The sequence below is a fragment of the Palaemon carinicauda genome, chromosome 2 (assembly GCF_036898095.1).
Source record: "Palaemon carinicauda isolate YSFRI2023 chromosome 2, ASM3689809v2, whole genome shotgun sequence".
In the NCBI taxonomy this organism is placed as follows: Eukaryota; Metazoa; Arthropoda; class Malacostraca; order Decapoda; family Palaemonidae; genus Palaemon; species Palaemon carinicauda.
The window spans coordinates 149,782,579-149,805,643 of NC_090726.1; the positions used below are offsets into that span (position 1 = coordinate 149,782,579).

Sequence of the window (23,065 nt, forward strand, 5' to 3'; positions counted from 1 at the left end):
TTCAAATGTAGCCAGTGAGCCACGTTGACAACCACTCGGGTGAAAACATAGGGAGCCGTGCTCAGTCCAAAACAGAGTGCTTTGAACTGATAAGTAGTTTCTTGGAACACGAATCTCAGAAAATTTCTGTAGTTCGGGTGTATCGGAACGTGCAAATACGCGTCCTGCAGATCTAACGAAACCATCCAGTCTCCCTGTCTGGTGCCTGCTAGGACTGACGCAGAAGACTCCAAGGAAAACTTGACTTGCTTATGAACTTGTTCAAAGGACTTACGTCCAGAACAGGTCTCCAACCCCCCGAGTTCTACGGAACAAGAAAAAGTGTTGTAAAATACCTCTGACCATTCCTTCTACCACTTCTATTGCTGCTTTTGACAGCATCTGGTTAACCTGCTCTTGCAAGAGCTGTTGTCAGTAGTGGAATACTTTTATCTGGAGATTGAGATCACTTTTGGGTTTTGGTTGCTATTTGGGGTTAAGAGGTTGACCTCCAGCAGCCATTCTCTGGTCTCTTCTAGACAAACTCTCCCACGAAAGGGCTGACGCGTGGGAGGAGCTTCCTTCTTCCTGGCTAAAAGGTTAGTCGGAAGCACTTCCTCGGAGTCCTAGAAAGCAGATCTTACGTTGCTTGTGCGTAATAGCTGCCGATAAGTCCTTCACTAGCTCTGAAGGGAAGAGGAATTTGGTCAAGGGAGCATACAAGAGGTCTGCTCTCTCAGCGAGAGTCAATCCTGATGACAGGAAAAGAAAAACAGCATAGCTCTTTCTCAATAAAACATGTTGTGAAAAAAGGTTTGTGAATTCGACTGACCCATTCCTCAAGGCTTATTTAGACAGGCAAAAATCATGTGACGTCTGCGAGGACTCCTAGAGTCCAGTCCATCAAGTTGAAGACCTCGATTGTTCTGAAGATGTCCTCCAGCAAGTGAACCATTTCCGACATGGGCCGTATCACCTTAGCCTTAGTCATGGCTGAACTACGTGAGGCGTCAACGAAAAGGAGAAGCGTCCTTGGGAGAAGGTAGGAACTTCCAAACCGAGAACCTCCCCAAGCCTGTACCACACACAGGATCTAGAAACCAATCTCGTAGGGGGAAAGGAAAAGGTTGTCCTTCCTTGTTCTTTCTCTTGAGAATTCAATCGTTCAGAGTCAAAAGAGACCTCTAGACCGATCTGGCTAACACTGTTTCCTTGAAAGAGGAAGATTCCTGGGGTCTACCCTTCAAAAACTGTGAGGGCAGGCTCCGAGGTACAGCCTGCTAAAAAGTCCTCCGGATATAAGTCCGCCAGAACTGCAAGTAATTTTTAAGATCTGCTGCATGAAGAGTTTCCTGCGTTTCCTCCTCTGAGATCTATCCTGGCATACCTGATAAGGAAGCTGGCTTCATAGGTTTTAATGCCTCAATTGCTAGCATTCCTTGAGAGACTCAGCGATCCACCCAGGGGGCTGTAAAAGTCTTTGCGGGGCAGCCACATCCTCTAAAGGGTTACCGATCTCCGAAGGAGAACGAGTGGGAGAAAACACATGCCTCGCCTTTCATGCTTGTGTCCCGCATGCGTTCAGCATGCTGCAAAGAGTCATGCTGCGTCCAGCATGTCTCGAGGGAGAGTCATGTTCAAGTGCTTCCAGCATAAGTCTATCATGCTGCAAGGAAGCGTCAACATAGCGACCCGCATGCTGCGAGGGTAAGTCCTGCTCGCGTGCGTCCCGCATGCTGTCTGTTAACAACGTGAAGCGAGGAAGCGTTAGCTGCGCGTCCAGAGTCGCGAAGGAGAGACAACCACTTGTCTATCATGCTGCGAGGACAAGTCCTGACTGCATGCGTCCAGATTGCTGCATGAGTCCATGTTGCCGTGAGGTTCCAGCGTGCTGCATGTGTCCCGCATGTTGTATGTTTACAGCGTGACGCAAAGAAGCGTTAGTAGCGCGTCCAGCAAGTCGGGAAGGAGAGACAACTGCTTGTCTATCATGCTGTGGGGACAAATCCTGACTGCACGCGTCCAGCATACGGCCAGACTGCTGCATGCATCCAGGTTGCTGTAAGCTTCCAGCGTGCTGCGAAGGAGAACCTGCCGCCTCCCGTAACGCGTCCAGATCGCTGCGAGGGAGCGTCCATGAGCGCTGCAGCTCGTGTGCATTCTTGCCGCGAGAGCGCGCTCGGAACTATGACGTACACGATTCTGATGCGGAGGAGCGTTCTGCTCGCGTGTACAGTATGCGTTCAGCTCGCGTGCATCCAGCATGCTGTGAGGGAGCGTCAAAATCTTTGCCGCCTCCCGTAACGCGTCCAGATCGCTGCGAGGGAGCGTCCATGAGCGCTGCAGCTCGCGTGCGTTCTTGCCGCGAGAGCGCACTTGGAACTATGACGTTCGCGAACCTGACGCGGGGAAGCGGCCCGCTCGCATGCATCCAGCAAGCTGCATAAGTCCAGCATGCTGTATGCTCCCAGCATGCGGGTGCATGCGTCCTAAAATGCCAGCCTCGCATCAATCGACGGCGAGGATAACACTTTTACCTCACCTTTCCAATGGCGAGGGTGAGCGTACTGGGATACGTCAACAGGATCGCTCGAGGGGAGGTTCGTTCGCTGATCAAGGTCTAACATCTCCCTTCGCCTTTCAATTTTCCTTCGCCCAGGGGTTGGGAGCATGGAAGAGGTCCCGGGCTAGGAGTATGACAGACACGAACGAACGCACCCTCCACTGCACTGCGTCATTTTACGTGCCACTGAACACTAGGACTTTTAACTATTTCACATTAGATCATAATAGACTTGCCCGTTGTGAAGGATTATACTCTTTCGCCAAGGGCTAGAAAGAAAATACAATAGGTTACAGTGAACCCTCGTTTATCGCGGTAGATAGGTTCCAGACCCGGCCGCGATAGGTGAAAATCCGCGAAGTAGTGACACCATATTTACCTATTTATTTAACATGTATATTTTTGCATCGATTATATTGATTATTCAGTACAGTATGTTGATTTTGTTATTACCAATGTTTTACTTCATTTTTCTTAGGACTTCCAAATGAAATGTTTTTCTTTATGACGCCGCCTGAAACGACGGCGTCATAAAGTACGCTCAGTAAACAACCACACTCAGAACAAAGAAGGCATTTAACGCGCATGATGAAAGTGATAAATAATGATATTTACAGTAAAAGCTTTTAGAAAATATGTTATTACAAATATTATTTACCGTATCTATATAAAATCATACAGTACATACTGTACGTAGCAAAGCAGGAAAACAATGAGAGAGAGAGAGAGAGAGAGAGAGAGAGAGAGAGAGAGAGAGAGAGAGAGAGAGAGAGAGAGAGAGAGATTGTTTTACGTACGTAAATGTAAATTTAAAAAAAAAAAAATATGATAGGTTACAACATTTATACTCTTCAGACTTTTAAAACCTTCCCTTTAACTTAATGCATACAGTACTAAACTAAAACAGGCACAAATATTATAATGTTAGGATATTAAAGTAAAAAATAAAGATTGTTACTGTACTCACCATGAAAGAAGTTGAAGAAAAACTTGAATGATGATGGCGATGAATTTGCTGCACAGTAGAAATGATGATGATGAAGCTGATGATGTCTTCTACTGTGCAGCCAATGATAGTAGTATTTTACGTCTCTTCAGACGGAGGTGTCTTTTCCTGGGACACCTCTTCAACTTCTTCCTGGGAAACTTCTTCAATTTCTTCCGAAGGCGTACTAGCAGGAGGAACTGGCTCTTTTTTGCGAGGCTGGAAGAACATTGTGATCGGAAGTTGCTGCCGCTGCTTTTTTTTTCACTCTAAGAGCATCCTGTAGGGAGTCATGATGTCATCGACCTTGTTGGAGAATTGCATAGACCGAACCATATCCTCGTCCCACTCTTGCAACATTTCTTTCAACTCCTTCGCATGGTAGCAGGCCTTGGCAAGCCGTTCTAATGTTAAGCCCGTTTCTTCGACATTTTCTTGGGTCTCTTCCTGCGTTTCACTCTCTTCTTCACTTGCCGATTTCGTCAGGTCTTCTAGGTCTGCGTCAGTTAGCGGCTGGGAATGGCAGTCCAACAACTCGTAGACGTCTTCAGTCGTTATGTCGGCAAACCCGTCACCTCCAATTATGGCAGCCAACTGCACAGATTTCCGTATTGCAGAGTGTTGAATCTCAGCAGGTGTAAATCCCTCGTCGTTGTAAACAATCTGGGGCCACAACTTCTTCCAGCTCGCATTCACGGTTGCAGGTTTCATCTCTTGCAGTGCCTTCTGAATATTCTGCAGGCACGTGGCTATGGTGTACTGCCGCCAGTACGCCTTCAAGTTAAAATCTTCATCCTCATCATCTTGGGCAGCATCCACACACGCAACGAGGTCCGCCAAGGTATTCTTCGTGTAGAGGGCCTTGAACGCCCTGATAACCCCCTGGTCCATCGGTTGAATTAATGACGTGGTGTTGGGTGGCAGGAACTCAACCTGAATGCCCTCATGCGACAGATCAGATGCGTGTCCACCAGCGTTATCCATAAGGAGAAGGATCTTGAATGGCAAGCCCTTTGCTGACTTGCGGGATGAAACACTGGTGGAACCAGTTGGAGGTCAGCATCTTCGTAATCCATGCTTTTGGATTATGCATCCAGTACACGGGAAGGAGATTCTTGTTTTTGTTTTTCAAAGCGCGAGGACTTTTCGACTTATAAATAAGCCCCGGCTTTAGCAAAAATCCAGCAGCATTGCCACACATCACGAGGGTAAAGCGATCCTTGAATGCTTTAAAGCCAGAGGCTTTGGCTTCTTCTTTGAACAGGAAAGTTCGCGACGGCATTCTCTTCCAAAACAAGCCGGTCTCATCCATATTAAAGACTTTTTCCGGCTTGTATCCACCTTCGGCGATAATATTCTTGAACGTCTGGTTCACGTAAGTTTCAGCAGCGGCAGTGTCAGCGGAAGCAGCCTCGCCATGCAGGGAAACGCTTTTCAGGCCGAAGCGTTTCTGAAACTTCGCGAACCATCCTTTGCTGGCGGAAAAAACGTTGTTTCTGACGCTGGAAATCAGTGGATGTCCCTGGTTGAGGTTCATCTACATCATCATCTTCTTCAGCATGGTCGCCATCGTCGTCTTGAGGTTCCTTTGCCGCAAAATTCTCATACAAGCTCAAAGCCTTTGTTCGGATGGTGTTCGTATCCAAGGCTATGTTCTTCTTCTGGCAGTCGGCAATCCACACAGCTAAAGCACCTTCCATGCGTACGATCGTTTTATTACACGTGGTAACGACTCGCTTCGCTGATCTGCTAAAGGTGATTGCAGCCATCTTTCTAATGTTCGCCTCGTCCTTCTTGATATAGCGAACGGTGGATTCATTGATTCCAAAATGGCGGGCTGCGGACGCATAACTTCTACCGTCTTTTAACATATCGAGAAGCGTCACCTTCTCAGCAATCGTCATCATTCTTCGGTGGCGTTTAGGCTCACTACCAGCCTTAGTAGAAGCAGAACGCTTGGGAGGCATTGTACAGTAGGGTTTAACAGAAAGTTCAACAAAAAGTTCAACTTAAAACAGTCACACACAGCACAGATTAAAGTTCACAAACTTAACAACGTCTACACAGCGATACGGCGGGAGAGAATGTGACCGCGAATACGTAGATGCTGGAAGTTGGAGATGCGGGCAAAACACAAATCACAGGCTAGATAACAAAACTTGAGTTCTGATTCGTCATCTATCAGCGCTTGAACCAATCACAACCCGTCTTATATGCTACGTAGGTTACCAATTCAAAGTACAAGATACCCTGCGTACAGTATACTGTACAGTAATAATAATAATAATAATAATAATAATAAATAATGATACTGTAATAATAATAATGATAATAATAATGATAATAATAATGATAATAATAATAAAAATAATAATTTTAATAACAACAACAACAATAATAATAATAACACTAATAATAATACAGCTTTACGTACGCTATTTTACGCTTTTGTTGTAGGATGTCTCTCTCTCTCTCTCTCTCTCTCTCTCTCTCTCTCTCTCTCTCTCTCTCTCTCTCTCTCTCTCTCTCTCTCCCTCTCTCTCTCTCTCGTACGCTTATTCGAAATGTGATTTTTGCAACAAAGAATATTATTGGATGCAGTACTATGTACGTATACATACAAAAGATTCATGGAAAAGAAGCACATCCATTACATTTGTAGTACAGTACAGTAGTAGCCAACAGCAGCCTTACACCATTCTAATATGGTATGACTGCATCTGATTTGCGTTTCATGTTCGATTTAATTTTACTACGTACTGTATACAGTACTGAATTATCGTATGATCACATTCTCTTTTCGTGTTTTATTTCTTTCTGTGCTTAATTATATGTCATATGTAATGCAATGAACAATCAGTAAGAGCAGATATTACTAATTACAGTATTAATGGAAGTACAGGTAATGAAATATCGTATTTGGGGTCTTCAGATATCGCGGTATTTTCGAAATTTCCGGAAAATCCGCGATATGTATATATATATGGGTTATGAAAAAAATCCGCGAAGTGGTGAATCCGCGAAGTAGCGAGGGTTCACTGTATATGATTAATATTAGTATTCTCAAAATCAAAATATTATATAAAGATACAAGTATTGTGAAACAATATCGATCGTCAAGAGTACTACGTAACGTAAATTGACTGTACGCTCGTGAAATCTCTATATAAATCGAAAATTAACTAAAGGAAATATACTAATAGGACAAATATATACTTAAAAATAATATATTTCCCTAAATTATAAAAGTTAAAAAACTTATGCTTAGTAAGTTAATATTTTAAACATTTCTTGCAAGAAAAAGAAAATAGTTCACATATTTGCAAGTCATACTAAGTAGATTACATCACAGGATTGTGACGTCATCGCAATGGCGGACTGATCTCCTTCAAGGCATCCAGATCTCGCCCTGCTAAGAGTTTACGTCACATAATTGTGACGTCATAATTGTTTAAATGTTTTTCCTTCCATTATATCATTAAGAGTTGTTCGTTAGTTAATAAAGTAGGGGAAAAAATTCCTTGATCCTATCCATTTTAATCTTACGAACATAGAAAAGAAATCAAATACACCCATGCCCTCTGCTACATACTGTGTAGGAATCAAGAGCAGCTTGAAAGCCGGTCTATCCCTACACACAAAGTTTACCCACAGAGGAGCCATCTTGAAAATCAAGTTACTGTACATTAAAATGTCCAAGTTGGACCAAAAAAAAAAAACTATCTTATTTCGTGTGAAATATCTTCGATAGTTGAAAGGCAGCGAAAGCCATTAACAATGATCAGACAAAAGGTACTTCACCAAATTGTAGAATAAAGTAATATATCAGCGAAACGAATTTCCTAGGTGTTGACTCGATCAACGGCAGGGAATTTCTGAAGAATGTTGGGAATGGTTCTAGTAACCTATGAGAGATGGCACTCATGTATGACCACCTACTGTCATGGCAGCGATTGCCGCGAAATTTTAATTTCTGCCGTGCGAGCGACGAAACGCGGGATTTAAGCTATATATATGTAACTACCAAGGAAGTTACATATCTAAAAATACAATTTACATCAAAATTTGTTATTTGTTCCAACACTCCAAACAAACCCTTTTGTTTTTTATAGAAAAAGACTTGCCCTTAGGTGGGTGGAAGTCTTAACCTATTGGCTGGCTTTCCACCCTAGGAGTCCCTCTTGTGAAAATGCGAGAGTTAGCGGCTTGGGCAATCAGTGTGATTGTGTGACAAATAAGCAATGAGACTTGTCCAGGTAGGAATTATTGGAGTAAGAAAACTGCTCCGACTTAACCTTTAGATATTACCCGACTCTCACCTCCCTGGGAGAGTGAGGACGTAATAAATATACTGAATAATCATATATCAGGTTCATACCTGGAGATGGATGAGGTCAGCTTGCAGCGTACCATAGGTGCTGTACCCCAAAAGAGGGGAAGAAGATGAAGGATAGAAGAAGCCAGTCACAATTTTAGTCTTCTAAAAGCATTTAAACATTAAAGATTTTGTCGGCCAGAGATCTGGCAGTAATTCTAGTCTTCTGGAAGCACATTAAACGTTATAGATGCGGTCAGAACAAAGATCTGGCAGTGATTATAAGTATTCTTCTGACTCCAACCAGAAGCGTCTGAGAAGAGCATCAAATCTGGGGGGAGGAAAAGAAGATCAACTCTCTCGTAGATTCTCGTCTGATACCCACCATTCGAGGTTCATCTGTTCCGCTGGTTCCATGGGGATCAGGATGTCAGGGGAGTTGAAGGCCTGATTCCACCTGGACTTGAGTCGCCACTGGAGAGATCGAATCCTGAGGCGACCGTTGGGAACTAGACGGGCCAGAGATGAAAGGTGCCTGAGGAGACGTAGTCTGGTCTGGGCTGGAAGTTCTTCTTGTCTGAGAAAGGGTTTCGCGACCTTTATCAGCCTCATTATCCTGTCGTCTGATGGGAAGGCTTTGTGGAGATTGGTGTCTTATTATCATGCCTAGGTATACCAGTCTCTATGTAGAAGCAGGGAGGACTTCTTGAGCTTTACCATGATCCCAGATCTTGGCACAACCTCAGAAATCTGTCTCAGTGTTGAAGAAGGGTTAACACTGAGTCCGCTAGGTGCTGTGGAATGACCGAAGCACAGCACATTGAACTGGTATTTCCTGTTGTCTAGGCTGAACCGTAAGTACTTCCTTGAAGACGGATGGATTGGGATCTGGAAGTACATGTCCTTTAGGTCCAGAGTGCACATGAAGTTGTCTTACTGCTTGTCTGACCGTGTTGGAGTTTGCTTGATACACTTGTTCAGAGCTGAGAGGTCGATGACTGGTCTCCAGCCTCGAGATACCTTTTTCACAAGAAAGAGTTGACTGAAGAAGCCTGGAGACCCATAGAAGACCTCCTGGAGAGCGCCCTTCTTCAACAGGGTCTGGACTTCTGCCTGGAGAGCTAGCCCCTTTGCTGATCCCTTTTGCAAAGGAGTCTATTGACACTGGATTCCTGATCAGGGGAAGGAGAGATGTGAACGGGACGCGATACCCTGAACGAAACAAAATGACTCCACGGTTCGGCCGAGAGTTGCCTCCGCCTGTCCCAGCAACTTTGCAGGCAAACCCCCATTAGTGGACAAGCGGGGCAAGTCCCTATCATAGCGTTTGTTTTCCTCCCCTGGAGGACTTTGTGCCTTTCCTGTCCTTGGTCGGAAAGGGCTTTATAGACACTGCTGGCTTCACTGCTCTCGTTCGTCGAGGTATTGGCTGGACGGGACTGTTGAGGAGCTTTTGGTTTATAGGGCTTGGATGTCAAAGCCCTATGGAGGAGGGAATTCTGGTGAAACTTCCTCCATCTCTCAGCAGTGTGTTCCACGTCTTTTGACTCAAAAAAAAGAGGATCCCTCTAGAGAGGAGTTTCTGAGCCTTGCGATCTCACCATTCGGGACCTGCTGATGGAATCTCTCAGACACCGCATCTTGACGTTCCAGGATGATGTTCACCCATAAGTTCGAGACTTGATGGGTGAGAAACTCAATGGTGCGAGTGCCTGAGAGAAGGAAAGTTTCCATATCTTTTCTGGTACCTTCCTAGGAAAAATCCTCAGTCCGTACCAGGATTTCCAGGGTCCCCAACCAAAGGTCAAGCCATGAAGTAGCCTGCATGGCATATTTCATGAACTTTGCCTGGTTGAGGATCACAGCTGCCGAGAAAGAAACCTGCCGGCTGGAAAGCCTCTCAAGAGAAACCCCCTTGGTAAGCTCTTACAAAGAGTAGCGGAGTGGAAGAGCTGCATAAGGCTCATCCAAGACCTCAACGTACCTCCTCTGCTGGACGCGAGAAGGTAGGAGGAGCTTGGCAGTAGACACCAAACATTGAGAGGAGGAGAGGTCGGAGAGCTGTTAGGCAATCTTTACCCAGGCACTCTTTAGCCCCTGAGACCAGGGCAAGGCTGCACTTGTCTCTGAGGGCTTCCGAGTGCCGAAGACACAATCTAATCCCGTGTCTGCCCTCTCGTGGGGGTACCTCCGGGTTGGTAAACCCATTGAGCACCCTGATGAGAGTCAAGACTTGTCAGAAGGCATGTTCCGTCTTTCTACTTTCCCTCTGAAGTGGGACTGACAGCAAAGTTTCCTTCTTCCACTCCAGAGAGCTCATCTCTGGGTGGGTCGTGAACATCCCTGAGTGACTGGTCTCGTAAGAGCGAGATGAAAAAGCAGGCCCGAAGGCTTGCACAACTGTTCTGACTATGGCACTGAACCAGGGCTGTTTGCTGATGGCGGCACAATCAGAAAGACCTCCTGAAGAAAAAGGGACCAAAGGTTCCCTCTGAGGATTCTTGACTGATGGTTGACGCGGTGGGTCCGCCTTCGAAGATTGGATCTTTGGCATCTTGAACCCTTCTGTGTAGCCCTTTGTAGATGGGAAGTAGTTCCAGAGGGGCTATCTTTATAAGAGACTAAACAAGGACGTCAGTGAGATCTCCCGTGGAGACCGAGAGCCTCGGCTAGTTCGAGGGCGACGAATGTCTAGAGAGATACGAAACAAGGACAGCAGGGAGATCTATTGTGGAAATCAAGAGCCTCGGCTAGTTCAAGGGTGATGAATGTCTTCACTGTCATCGCCGGTGTCAACGGCACCCGAGAGAAGTCTTGCTGGAATTCCACCTCCAAATCTCCTACTCACTGACTCTTTAGGGGCGAGATAATCGTCTTCAGAGGTGGAGGTCTGCGCGGGGCTGGCCCCGAGGCTTTTCATCTGGGGTCAGAGAGGGGAAAGGAGGCTGAGCTTTGGGATAAGTGGGGAACTGACTTATCCAGTGGGATCCTTGAGTTGCTGGCTACTGATTGGTCCGCAGGAAGCATGCCCAAGACAGCTTGACATACTGCTTTAACCAAAATGTTGAACCATAAGGGTTCTTTCCTCGACAAAGAAGACCGGAAGCTCCTTAGGTAGGCTAGACGATGGAGATCACCTCCTAGGAGTTTGCAGTCTTGGAGCCTGAAATGAAGGGGAGTAAAGTCTATTATCTGGTAAGATAGGCACAACCATGGCCTCTAATTCTGGCTTGAAAAAGCGAGATTTCTTTGAGTAGGAAGATAGTTGGATTCTGGGAGATTCACTCTTGGTCAGGAAGGGGACCGGGTGTTCGCTGTTGGGACTCGGACGAAGAAAGATGATACCTGTGGGGACGAGGAGGCTCTCGCAAGTGAGAAGAGGCTCTGGCTTAACCTGAAAGAGATGGGATAGAAACTGGTCTAGTCCTGGGAAAAAGAGTTCCCAAGGATGTGTGTGCTCAGGACTGTACCTGGAATGTTTAGAAGGCTCAGTTTATTGGAGCGGAGATTGTCGACCAGAAAATAGGCAATCTCTCGTAGGAAGGACGACAGGTGTTGTCTCTTCGTTGATCGTGAGTTGATCGATGATCATGGACTGGAAAGGAGTCCCTGGAAGAACAATGGAGAGCCCTAGCTGGAGAGCGAAGGTCACGAGAATGCAAGTAACGAACCCTAGCTGGTGCGAGATGTTCCCATGCGGGAAGGTGACGATCCCTAGCTGGCGAGGGACGATCACGAGCTGACCTATGAGGATTTAGAACAGGAGAGTGACGATCACGAGAAGGGGAGTGAAGGTCATGAAATGGAGAGCCCTAGCTGGAGAGCGAAGGTCACGAGAATGCAAGTAACGAACTCTAGCTGGTGAGAGATGTTCCCATGCGGGAAGGTGACGATCCCGAGCTGGCGAGGGACGATCACGAGCTGACCTATGAGGATTTAGAACAGGAGAGAGACGATCACGAGAAAGGGGAGTGAAGGTCATGAAATGGTGAGTGACGATCCAGAGCTGGCGATCAGCACTTGTGAGCCGGCAGGTGATGAGGCGATGGCGAATACCGAGGAGCTGGTGAACGACGAGTTGGCAAACAACGAGAAAGCAAACATAGTAAAGCTGGCGAACGACAAGGGGGCAAACACCTGTAAGCTTGCGAATGACGAGAAGTCGGCAAACAGTAAGGCCACGAGTGATGATCACGAGAAGAGTGACAATCACAAGGTGACGAGTGACGAGACGTCGATGGCGAAAGTCCAAAAGGAGAGTGTCGAGATCGTCAGTCCTTAGGAGAGTTGAATAGACATCTCGTGAAAGATGGAGAAGGAGAACGTTTGGAGGGGCGTCGAGGACTACACTCCCTTGACGAGGAGTGACGTTCCTGGTGACGGTAAATCCTTCTGTCGACAACGGCATGCCGGCGAGGAGGAGAGATGATTCGGCGACGGCGGCGAGGTTCCTCCGAAGGGAAGGGGGTCAGCAGAGTGGCAAGGTGACATCTAGGTCTCAGGAACGGAATTTCTGTGGAGGGCCTCACTCATGAATGAGAGAGGTGACCACCCTCAGGAGAAACCTGCCCCAAACTTTGTTCCTCCGTAGACGGAAGGGTCGGTTCAGCATGGGGGAAAGTGCAGTCTTTGGCAATGGCAGCAGCTGCAAGCGACTGTGAAGAGCGAGTCCCTTCAGCGGCAGGAGTGGAAGACACTCCAGGGTCTTGGAGTTCCATACAATACTCATTGGTGTAGAGGCTTCTACTGTACTTCGGAGGAAGTCGATGTCTGCTCCATTTCAGAGCCAAGTAGAAGAAGTTCTAACAACGCCTCCTTCAACGGGGAAACAGTCATTCCCAGCGATGGCCAAACTTGTAAAACATCAAAAAATGAAAGAATTTCGTCTGAGGTAAAGGGCAGAGCTGCCCTGTCCTGTCCCTTGAACCCGGGGGTTGACCTGGTGTTGATTGGTCTATGCTTCTGTTCAATCGTTCCCCTGAGAAGATTGATCGAGCAGGAGCTTCGGGAAGAGATCAGGGTGGTCAAGGAAGAAAGTCTGAGGTTTCTTTAACTTCAAAGAGGACCCCAAAGGAGGAGAATCTCTCAGACTACTTTTTGTGGTCTGCTAAATCTCTCCCACTGGGAGGCAGAGCACTCCCGACATTTAGGACAGGTGTTGTCCTGGTCACAACGCCACCTTCGGCTGGACGGACATAAAAAATGTGGGCCCGTCTCAACGGAGGACATGAAGATCCCGCAGGAGTGTCCCTCAGATCCTGGACACGTCTACATAATGGACAGGAAAAGAAGAAAATCACACCTATAAAGAAAAGCAAAAAAGAATAAAGTCAAATGGCAAGTTAAGTTGGGAGGCGACAATGTCCGTTCTCTACCGAGCCAAATGCAAAAGTATAACACAACACTAGTGTGTGAGTGAGCGGAGTAGCGGGCTAATCCCTCCTACCCACCCGCTAACTAGAGGGCGGGTGATTATACCTCGCTAAAAGTCTTATGGTTCGTCTTCCAGCTTCTGCAAAAGTATAATCCCTATAAATAGCGAAGGGTTTGTATTTAGTGTCAGAACAAACAATTTTCTAAACAACACATACTGCACACTCCTGTAAAAAAAACCAAAAGAAACAAGATTTAATCAATTAGATTGAAAAAAAAATATAAAACTAACCTGAGCATAGTTCGTGATACCTATGGTCCCAATGTTCCCCGTAACATCCACCCATTCATGCTTTTCAGTAAATTTACGATCTGGAAAAGAACATGTAAATATGCAATGCATATTAAGATTTATCAAAATATACTTCAAAACATACAAGACATCACTGTTCCATTTTTAACACATGGAGTGTGCAATCAATCACAAACAAAACATTCTAAAGGCGTTACTCTAAAAACCAAAAAGTTTCCTCTTACTTTTTATTTAATTTCCTTAATAAAAAAAAGTAAAAAAAAAAGACCAATCTGAGTAAATATTTCATCTTGTGCTAATAAAACCCTCATTTAGATGATGTTTAAATCAAGACAGCTTAAGCCACTGCTTGCAAACCATAAGTTCTACTGTCCATGTTACAAACTTTGTTGAGTATCATATCTGAATGAATAGATAAGGAAGTGAAACAATATCCAGTACTTAATGCAATACTCAGTGACATAACAGTTTAATCTCACTAAATATCAATCTACCTTGAACACATTACAGATTTCTTTAACTCCTAATATATTACCAATACATACTTTCTTAATACTTACCAAAAAAACAAAAAATGTCACTTCAATTCTATAATCCTTATCCCTAATAAAGAATTATTACTTTGATGTAATTACAAATTACATAAAGTAAATCATTAACAATAATGTAAAGATGAAAGCCAGGATTTTCCAACATCCTTAGTATGGTTATGAGAGATCCAGTCACCTTTACTACTGCACTGTAAGCCTCCATTCTGTCAACATCAATAATGTACAAAAAAGATGACAGTTCTCTACTCCTTTGTAAACATGACAAAAGGCATTCAGCATAGTTTGTTGAATCTTCTGTTAATGCTTGAAACAAAACAAGTGTCAGTATGCCTGCTGTTCTAATTCAGTACACAACTCTGGCTATAGCTCTGAATTTTCACATTTTTTTTACATTTTCATGAAAACTTTATGATTCATTAATCATGGGGCATAAAAAAGTTAGTGAGAAAAGCCAAGCATAAAAAAAAATTGCTTGGGATCACTGAGAATGGTACTAACGACAGCTGAAATGTATGAAGATGATATGCATGTCCGGGACTTGATAGCAGTATATATGACAAGAACAACAAGCTCTACCAACATGAAAAATGACAAATTTATAAGTAATTTGTATTTTTTATAGCGATACAAACCTATAACTATTTATAGGGTTATTAGTTTCAGCAAAGCTGAAAGGACGAGCCATTGGAATTTAACGAGGGTCAACTACCCAACCACTAGTTAGCGCGTGCGCGGGGGGGGTGTTGTCTTGCTACCCCTCTCACTCACACACTTGTGACTGTGCTTCACTTTGCATGGAGGTAGGACTTCAAGGGCAACAGGGTTCACAGGCAAGTCTATATGAATAGCTACAGGTTTGTATTGTTAGGAAAAATATAGATTACTTCCAAATTTATTTGTTCCGTAACTGGAACACAAACCGACACTATTTACAGGGGTTGACTCGCCCATTAGGAGGATGGATGTCTCTGCCAATCTCGCTTTTTGGCTTTACTAGGGGATTCCGTATCTTACGTAGGTTACTACGAATATTAAGGAAACCCTAACACCTCGCTAAACCTTGCTAAGCATGGTCTGCGGCCTACACAAGCCGAGTGTTGAAATGCTAGCAATGCGACTGTCAAGGTATATGTTATTCCGAGTACATAGGAATTAACCGAGTTGACCAAGACATTCCCAATACTGTACTACTTTGCCATGGTATGGGAACGTAACAGTATTGACACAATACAGTCAAACCTCTAGCTACGAAAGAATCGGCTTACGAAATTTTCACTTTACGAAAGGAGATGCGAAGTGTCTTACGACTCTGATCACAAAAAATTTTTCGGACAACGAAAGGCGGTACGGAGCAGGAGACCAACCGCATCAGAAACGGATTTTATAATTTGCGCGCTGCCAGCCCGTAAACTCGCTACCATCCTTCTGCGTTCCAATTGGTTATCTCCCGACTCGGATGCTAGTTATCACCATGAGATCCTGCTCTCCTATTGGTCGGCATCTACTGTACTGTATCCCATCGTGCATCTACGCATTGGCGTTCCTGTCTTTTCGTTCCGGCAGCTGTATCGTACGCATTGACTCAGTGTTTGTGATTTCGCTTTCGTAACAATTTTACTGTACGTACTGTTATCGTGTGTGATACTTACAATACAGTACATCCTTAGCCATGGGTCCCAAGAAAGTTGCTGATGTCAAGGGAAAGAAGAGGATGATGCTTTCCATGGAGAAGAAGATTGAAATAATCAAGACATACGAGGCTGGCATGCGGTTGTGTGTGCTCGCGAAGAAATATGGCAGAAATCCGTCTACGATAGGAATGATCCTAAAGCAGAAGGAAGCTATAAAAGCAGCAATACCTTCTAAGGACGTGACTGTTTTCTTCACCAAGAGGAGCCACCTCCACAATGAGATGGAGAGACTGCTGCTTGTCTGGATAAAGGACAAATAAATGTCTGGAGACACTATCACCGAAGCAATGCTCTACCAGAAAGCCAGCGCCATTTTCGGTGATCTTGTGCATGCTCAGGCCGAAGCTGACACAGGAGAAGTAACATCGAAGCAGGAACCCCCAGAGTTCAAGGCTTCTCGTGGGTGGTTGGAAAAATTTAAGACGCTCTGGTATTCATTCGGTGGTACGTCATGGGGAGGCTGCAAGCTCGGACACAAAAGCGGCTGAAGCCTTTGTTAAGACGTTCGACGAGTTGACTGTCCGGGAAGGCTACAGTCTCCAGCAAGTCTTCAATTGCGACGCGACAGCTTTTTGGGAAAAAAATGCCTCATCTAACGTACATCACGGCAGAAGAAAAGAGGCTACCTGGGCATAAGCCTATGAAGGACAGACTTACCCTTCCACTCTGTGCAAATGCCAGAGGGGATTGCAAGGTGAAACCCCTGCTGGTGTATCACTCAGATACTCCTCGAGCCTTCAAGACCCACAAAGCCACTAAGGTACATCTAAACATGTTGTGGAGGGCTAATGGAAAAGCCTGGGTAACAAGGCAATTGTTTATCGAGTGGATCGATATTTGTTTTGGCCCGACTATGAAAAAGTATTTGGAAGAGAAGCGCCTCCCTATGAAATGCCTGCTGGTGCTGGACAATGCCCCTGCTCACCCTCCTTCCCTCCATAAAGATATTGCAGCACAATATTCCTTCATCAAGATTCTCTACCTTCTACCAAACACCACCCCTCTCCTCCAGCCCATGGAACCTGATGCCATCTCTGCACACGAGATTTCGAGGGCTTCCACGCAGACCAAATTGAAGACTATTCTGAAAATGTTGACGATCCTGAACCTGATACTCAATCTGAAGTTGCCGAGATCGTTACACTCAGGAAGTCCTTGGCTCTGGTAGTTGATGAGGCCAACATCAATGAGCTTATCCAGGAGCACCAAGAGGAACTTACGACGGATGACCTGAAGGAGCTACCCCTACCCCCCCTCACACACCGGTGAAGCTCACTTTCACTTAGAGGTAGGACTTGTCCTGGGGGACATGGCTGGCAGGCAAATATGTGTAAATAGCTAAGGTTTGTATGGTTAGGAAAAATACAAATTATCTTCGAATTTGTCATTTGTTCCATAACCGAAATACACACCACGCTATTTACATTGGGTGACTTACCCCTTAGGAAGGGTGGAAAGTCCCCAGCCATACTGGCTTTGGCTTTACCCGGGGACTCAGAATCCGAGTGAGTCGCACTCGAGAAAAGGAGTCCCTGCACCTCACAAGTTCCTTGCTCCGCAAGGAACCGTGTGGCCTACATAAGCTTGTGTGTGGGAAGGAAGAAGTGTGACCCGTCCTAGGCAGTTGACCTGGAGTTCCAGAAGGAACTCTGGGTTAGGACGTTCCCAATACCACCTCGTCAGGGTATGGGGGACGCGACAGTAATGACTCAATACTCGGAACACAAGGAAGCATGGTTTACCTGCAGAGGTTCGAGGTCAGCTATGCAGAGACCAGGATGCTGCTTCCCAGTAGAGGGGATGATGAAGAAAGAAGTAAGGGCCAGACATACTTCTTTCATTCATGCAGACTAAAACCTGATAACAATGCCCTCAACCTTCTGCTACCTGTCCAAAAAGGAGCCTGAGGTTAGACCAGCTGTTGTGTAGCCACCACAGAGCGATAGAAAACGTATCGAAACTCCTGTGGGTCACGCCCTGCAGGAAGCGGGTTGCGAAGGTCATTAGACGCTTCCAGACTCCAGCTTGTAGCACCTGCATCACAGAGTAGTATTACTCGAAGGCGAGGGACGTTGCGATGTATCCGACATCGTGCTGTAGGGCGACGTGATGGGGGAGGGCCTGGAGTCAGGTTGAGATGAATGTCCTTGAGTCCGAGCTGAAGAGGTATACTGGTGACTCTCCCCCGTGTCCTTCTTGTGCTCCTAAACTGGCTGCAACTGAGGACAAACTGCAGCTGTTCCCAAAACTAACCTCTCGATTCCTTTACTGGCAAGAAGGAGAAGGTTTTGGGACATCAGATACAGAATGGTGACTCGAAATCTTGAAGGAATTGGACCGAAGGGCCGGGACCCCAAGATTCTGAGTCTAGCCAACAACTCAGGAGCGAACCTGAATGTTGCCTTCCCCCATTCCTTAGAAAGGGCGGAGTCGTACGAGACCAAGAAGATTGCTTACACACTGGCCACGGCCAGAGTGAGCAGGAGACCCAAGACGGAATACGATCAGAGGCCTCACGTAAAGGGTCTTGAGAAGATCTCTAAAGGGACTAAAAAGTCCGAGCCATGCTCCAAGTTGGAGGTCTCACTCCGACTAGGGCAGGGACGTTCGCAGCTTCGCATGAGCGAGGAAAGGTCCAGCGGGAAGGAAAAAGTTATTCCTTTAAGCCTGAAGGTCAGGGAAAGGCTGAGCGACAGGCTTCATTGCCGAGAGCGGAAAGGAGTTTCATCCCGCCGAAAGGCAATAAGATCGTTATTGCTGGAGAAGAGGCCTCAAGGGAAGAGGTATATCTCCCACGACAACAACCACCGAAGACTCTCCACTTCGCCTGGAAGACCCCTGCGGATGACTATCGCAGATGACGCGACCTCCATCCCGCGACTGTAGCGGGTTGTCTCCTCTTGAGGAGGAGGCGTAGTGTCTCCAGGCATGAAGCCGAAGCGATGCCCGAGCTTGTGAAAGATGTTGCAGTGTGGTTGTTTGAGTAGCCTGTGCCGTGGGAGAAGCTCTCCCGGGAGTTCCGTCAGGGGGAGCAGAGGGTCCGGAAACCGTTCTGCGCATAGTCCCAGTGGAGCTCTCAGGGCCATTGAAAGGTTGACAGACAACCTGGTCTTGTTGAGACCCATTCTCCACAGACAACAAAGGAGGGAAGACGCAGGCGTCGATGTTGTCCCACCATCACTGGAATGCATCTTGCCAGAGTCTCGGGGTCTGAGACTGGGGGGAAGAACAGCGGAAGCTTGAGGTTCCAAGCTGTCGCGATCAGGTCCCCCAGACCAGGACTTGCTGGTTACTCAAGGCCAAAGACCCCCAGGTACACTCTCTCTACGAGGCTCTGCTCGGATAGTCGGAGAGAACATTCCTCTGCCCGGAATGAGAGAGCCGATGGTGGTATTGAGAGTATCTCAAATCATCTCGGTATCCCTACTGCAAGATGCGAAGGTGTGAAAATGCGTCCCCTGCTGGTTAGAACACGCCAGAACCATGAAGTCGACGCGCACGGAGCGACTCGGCAGGGGCTGTAGGATCTGTAGAGGGGCCAGACTACGGGCCCTAAGCCTTCTTGAATGATGGAGAGGTATCCTTCAGGTCCTGACCATACGCCTGGACCGGAACATGCCCCCCCCCCCCCTTTTCTTTGACGAGTCCGAGAACAGCATAAAAAATGTGGGGAAAGGACAAGAATATCCACTCCCATCAAGAGGTTCCATAGGTCAACACCCATTGCAGGTCTAATCGTTCCGCTGGTCCCATAGGGGCCAGAAAGTCCGGTTAATCGTTGCTTTGAAACCACCGGAACTTGGGCCGCCCCACATGGAACTTATCCTGAGGCGACCGTTCGGAACTATAGACGGGTCAATGAGGAAAAGAGAACTAGGAAACATTCCAAGGTAGGGCTGAAAGCTCTGCTTGACTGAGAACAGGTACTGCGACTCTCCTCAGCCTTGCCACAGTCAACTGAAGGGAAGGCTCGGAGGCGGTGGCAACAGAATCTGGCGTCCCCAGGCGGTCACCCATCCAAGAACCGACCAGAACCGACGTTGCTTAACCTCGCTGGACGGACGAGAAGCGGGGTTTCCAACGTGGTAAGGCCGTAGACTCAATATCATGGCTAGATACTCCAGATATTGAGGCAGAAGAAGAGAAGGCTCCTAGCAAAATACCATGAACCCCCACTCATGGTAAGCATCCTGAAGCTTGTCCCGACGCTGAAGAAGGTCGAACCCGAGCCTACCGGAGTTGACCAGACCTCCAAAAGGCGAAGGAGGCGGAAGCCTGCACCTGAGCGGCCATGAGGAAAGCAGGGAGAGTTCTCTGGGGAAAAAAACCTGCGATGCCACGGCGGGATCGCCACACTGCATCTTAAGCAGGAATACCTGTAGTCTAGGCTGAATTCCACGAGCTTCCTGGAAGATGGATGGAATGGAAACTGAAAGTACCCGTCCTTCCGATCCAGGGCCTAAGGAGTCCTGTCGCCTCGTTACCAGTCTGATTGATTCTGCTGTTCCACGCTGGACGAAGTTTGTTCGACAAACTTGATCAGGGCTGAGAGGTCGACTACGGAACTCCCGTCTCAGATACTTCCTTACAAGAAAGGATCGACTGAAGAAGCCGGGGGTGAAGCCGTCGACGATCCTATGGAGGACCTTCTCCTAAGGCATGGATCATTTTGCCCAAACGGGCAAACTCTTGCCGACCCTATGGCATAGAGGTTCAGAGACACTGAATTCGCTGACAGAGATGGCAGGCGCGATATCCTTGGCTGATCACAGAGATCGTGCAGGAATGGGCATCGGGAAGCTGCCATCCGGATGAGTAACCTTAGGCATCCTCCCAGTGTGAAACCTGCATGGGGGGGGTGCCAATCCTAGAGTTCGTGAACTCTGCCGCTCCCTCTAGGACTATGCCGCCCCCGGGAGAGCCTCCCGTGCCATCTGTTCCTGACAGGAAGGAACAGCAATTGGACACCTTGTCTCAGTTGTCGTAGCCGGTCCGATAACTTAGGCCGACGTGGCTGAAAGAAAGAGACGCTGGAGCCCTGCAGGGTCTGGAAGAAAGCGCCTTGGAGGAGTGAAAACGGAAGTCGACTTCCTCCGCACAGCCGCTGTCTATGTCTCTGTCCTTGGGCACAAACAAACTCTTCTCAAGGATGGAAGGCTGTCTGAGGTTGTCGACATCCACGGATGAGACACCCGAAAGGAAGCCCTCGGTCATTGCGTCCAGATGGTCTAACATCGAGCTTGCCCGCAAGTTCGATACTTGACGACGAAACGCCAAGGTGCTTGAGACCGAGAGGAGGAAAGTACCCATTACCTTCCTGTAGCTTCCTTGAACAAAACCTCGGGTCGTAACCCAGGAGGGAAAGGACCTGATAAGCCTCTTTCACGAGATGGAGAAGAGGAAGGGGTAAAAAGTCACCCCTTGGCCGATGGAGAAATCTCGAACGGAAAGCCCCCCGCCAAAAAACCCTTCCAGGGAATGACGGGGAAGGGCTAACCCAGGTTCTGGAAAGAAGAATGTTGCTCAGACCTCCCTGAAGATTCTTCTTATTCTTGCATGTGCCATGCTCTGCGTTTACGGGGTGAGGCCGTGTTCTAGAAATACGCTCCAGAAGACTCGCCAGGCTGGCCATGCTGCGAAACCCCAATGGGAATCACGGTCGTAATCGCCCTGGCGCTCGCGCGATGGTAAATCAATGATTTGCGCGTGGGCGAACGTGGAAGCCCCCATGCGCGGGCACGCAGGAACGCAAACGAAGGTGAGCGAAGGAGCGCAGGAGGGCGAGCGTGGTAGGAAGGGCGAGAGCCGGTGGTCGGCGAGCGTGGTAGGAAGGGCGAGAGCCGGTGGTCGGCGAGCGTGGTAGGAAGGGCGAGAGCCGGTGGTCGGCGAGCGTGGTAGGAAGGGCGAGAGCCGGTGGTCGGCGAGCGATAACCCATAGGCGAGCAATGGATACTGCAAGAATTAACCCGACGTTTGCGCGCGACGGGGCACCGCCGGTCCGAGCGACGGGGCACCGCCGGTCCGCGCGACGGGGCACCGCCGGTCCGCGCGACGGGGCACCGCCGGTCCGCGCGACGGGGCACCGCCCGTCCGCGCGACGGGGCACCGCCCGTCCGCGCGACGGGGCACCGCCCGTCCGCGCGACGGGGCACCGCCCGTCCGCGCGCGGGCGAACATTGGAGAGCATGTGCGCGGTCGCGCATGAGCGTAGGCGGGCGATGGCGCGTTCTGGCGAGCGATAGCCCGTAGGAGAGTGAAGGCGCGTTGGCAAGCGATGGCGCGTTGGCGAGCGGTGGTGCATTAACAAAAACGCTAGCGCGCAGGTGAAGAATCGCGCGGGCGCGTAGGTGATTGCCAACGCGAGAGAGACTAGTGATGGTTAGCGCGCATCGCGCTAACAGAAGGCGCGCAGGTGCATCAGGAAGGTGAGCGCTGAAGCAAGCTGTTAATCAGGCGATCCTAGACGGTCAGAAAACCATTGGTGCGTGGCAAAGAAGGGCGCGCAGATGTGCGCTGGCGATTGAAGAAAGCTGGCGCACAGAAGGACAGAAGTAAAGGTGAGCGCTGGCGAGCAGGAGGAAGTTCTACGGCAAGACTCAGCTACCGGAGATCGTGGTCCACAGCAGGCGAGCGCTAGATCGCTACTGATGGTGTTCAGGGGAACTGACACGCGTGGCAGATCGATGGCGATCGTTGACGCGTAGGAGATCGCTGACGAGCAGGTGAACGTTGACGCGCCTAAGGTCGCTGGCGAGCTGGTGATCGCTGGCGAGCAGAAGGCAACGCGTGGAAGCCTGCGCGTAGAAGATGAGTCCTTGACCCAGACCTGAACCGAAGTTCTAGATCGCGAAGGCGAACGTGGGCGCACAGGGCGCGTAACAGGAACCAACAGGAACAGCAGAGATGATCATCATGAGAGCGCTGACGAACAGGAGAGCGCTGGCGAACAGGAGAGCGCTAGCGAACAGGAAAGCGCTGATGAGCAGGAAAGCGCCTGTGCGCTAACACTGAGCAGGAGCAGGAGAGCGCCTGTGCGCTAACACTGAGCAGGAGAACACAGCAGAAGGGCGCGCAGGGGAACCCTGACACACAAGGGAAGAACCCCCGTGGGAGGCAACCCTTTGCCCCGAAGGGATCGTTGTCCGTCGGGAGACTGATGTCCATCGGAAGACCGTTGTCTGTCCGCAGGGAGACTGATGTCCGTCGGAAGACCATTGTCCGTCGGGAAGACCGTTTCCCGTCGGAAGACGAGGTCAGACTGCTGTCCATCTGCACCAGGGGCGGAAGATCAAGAA

At 48.1% G+C, this 23,065-nt stretch overlaps 1 protein-coding gene across 2 annotated transcripts in view; it reads right to left on the reverse strand.

The window, feature by feature from the left end:
- ppl (pumpless) overlaps positions 1 to 23,065 on the reverse strand; it is an 82,415-nt gene that overhangs the window by 43,695 nt on the left and 15,655 nt on the right. For both annotated transcript variants that reach the window (XM_068359136.1, XM_068359146.1), the window contains exon 2: positions 13,508 to 13,587. In XM_068359136.1, coding sequence (XP_068215237.1) covers positions 13,508 to 13,587 — 80 coding nt within the window. The remainder of the gene's footprint in view (positions 1 to 13,507; positions 13,588 to 23,065) is intronic.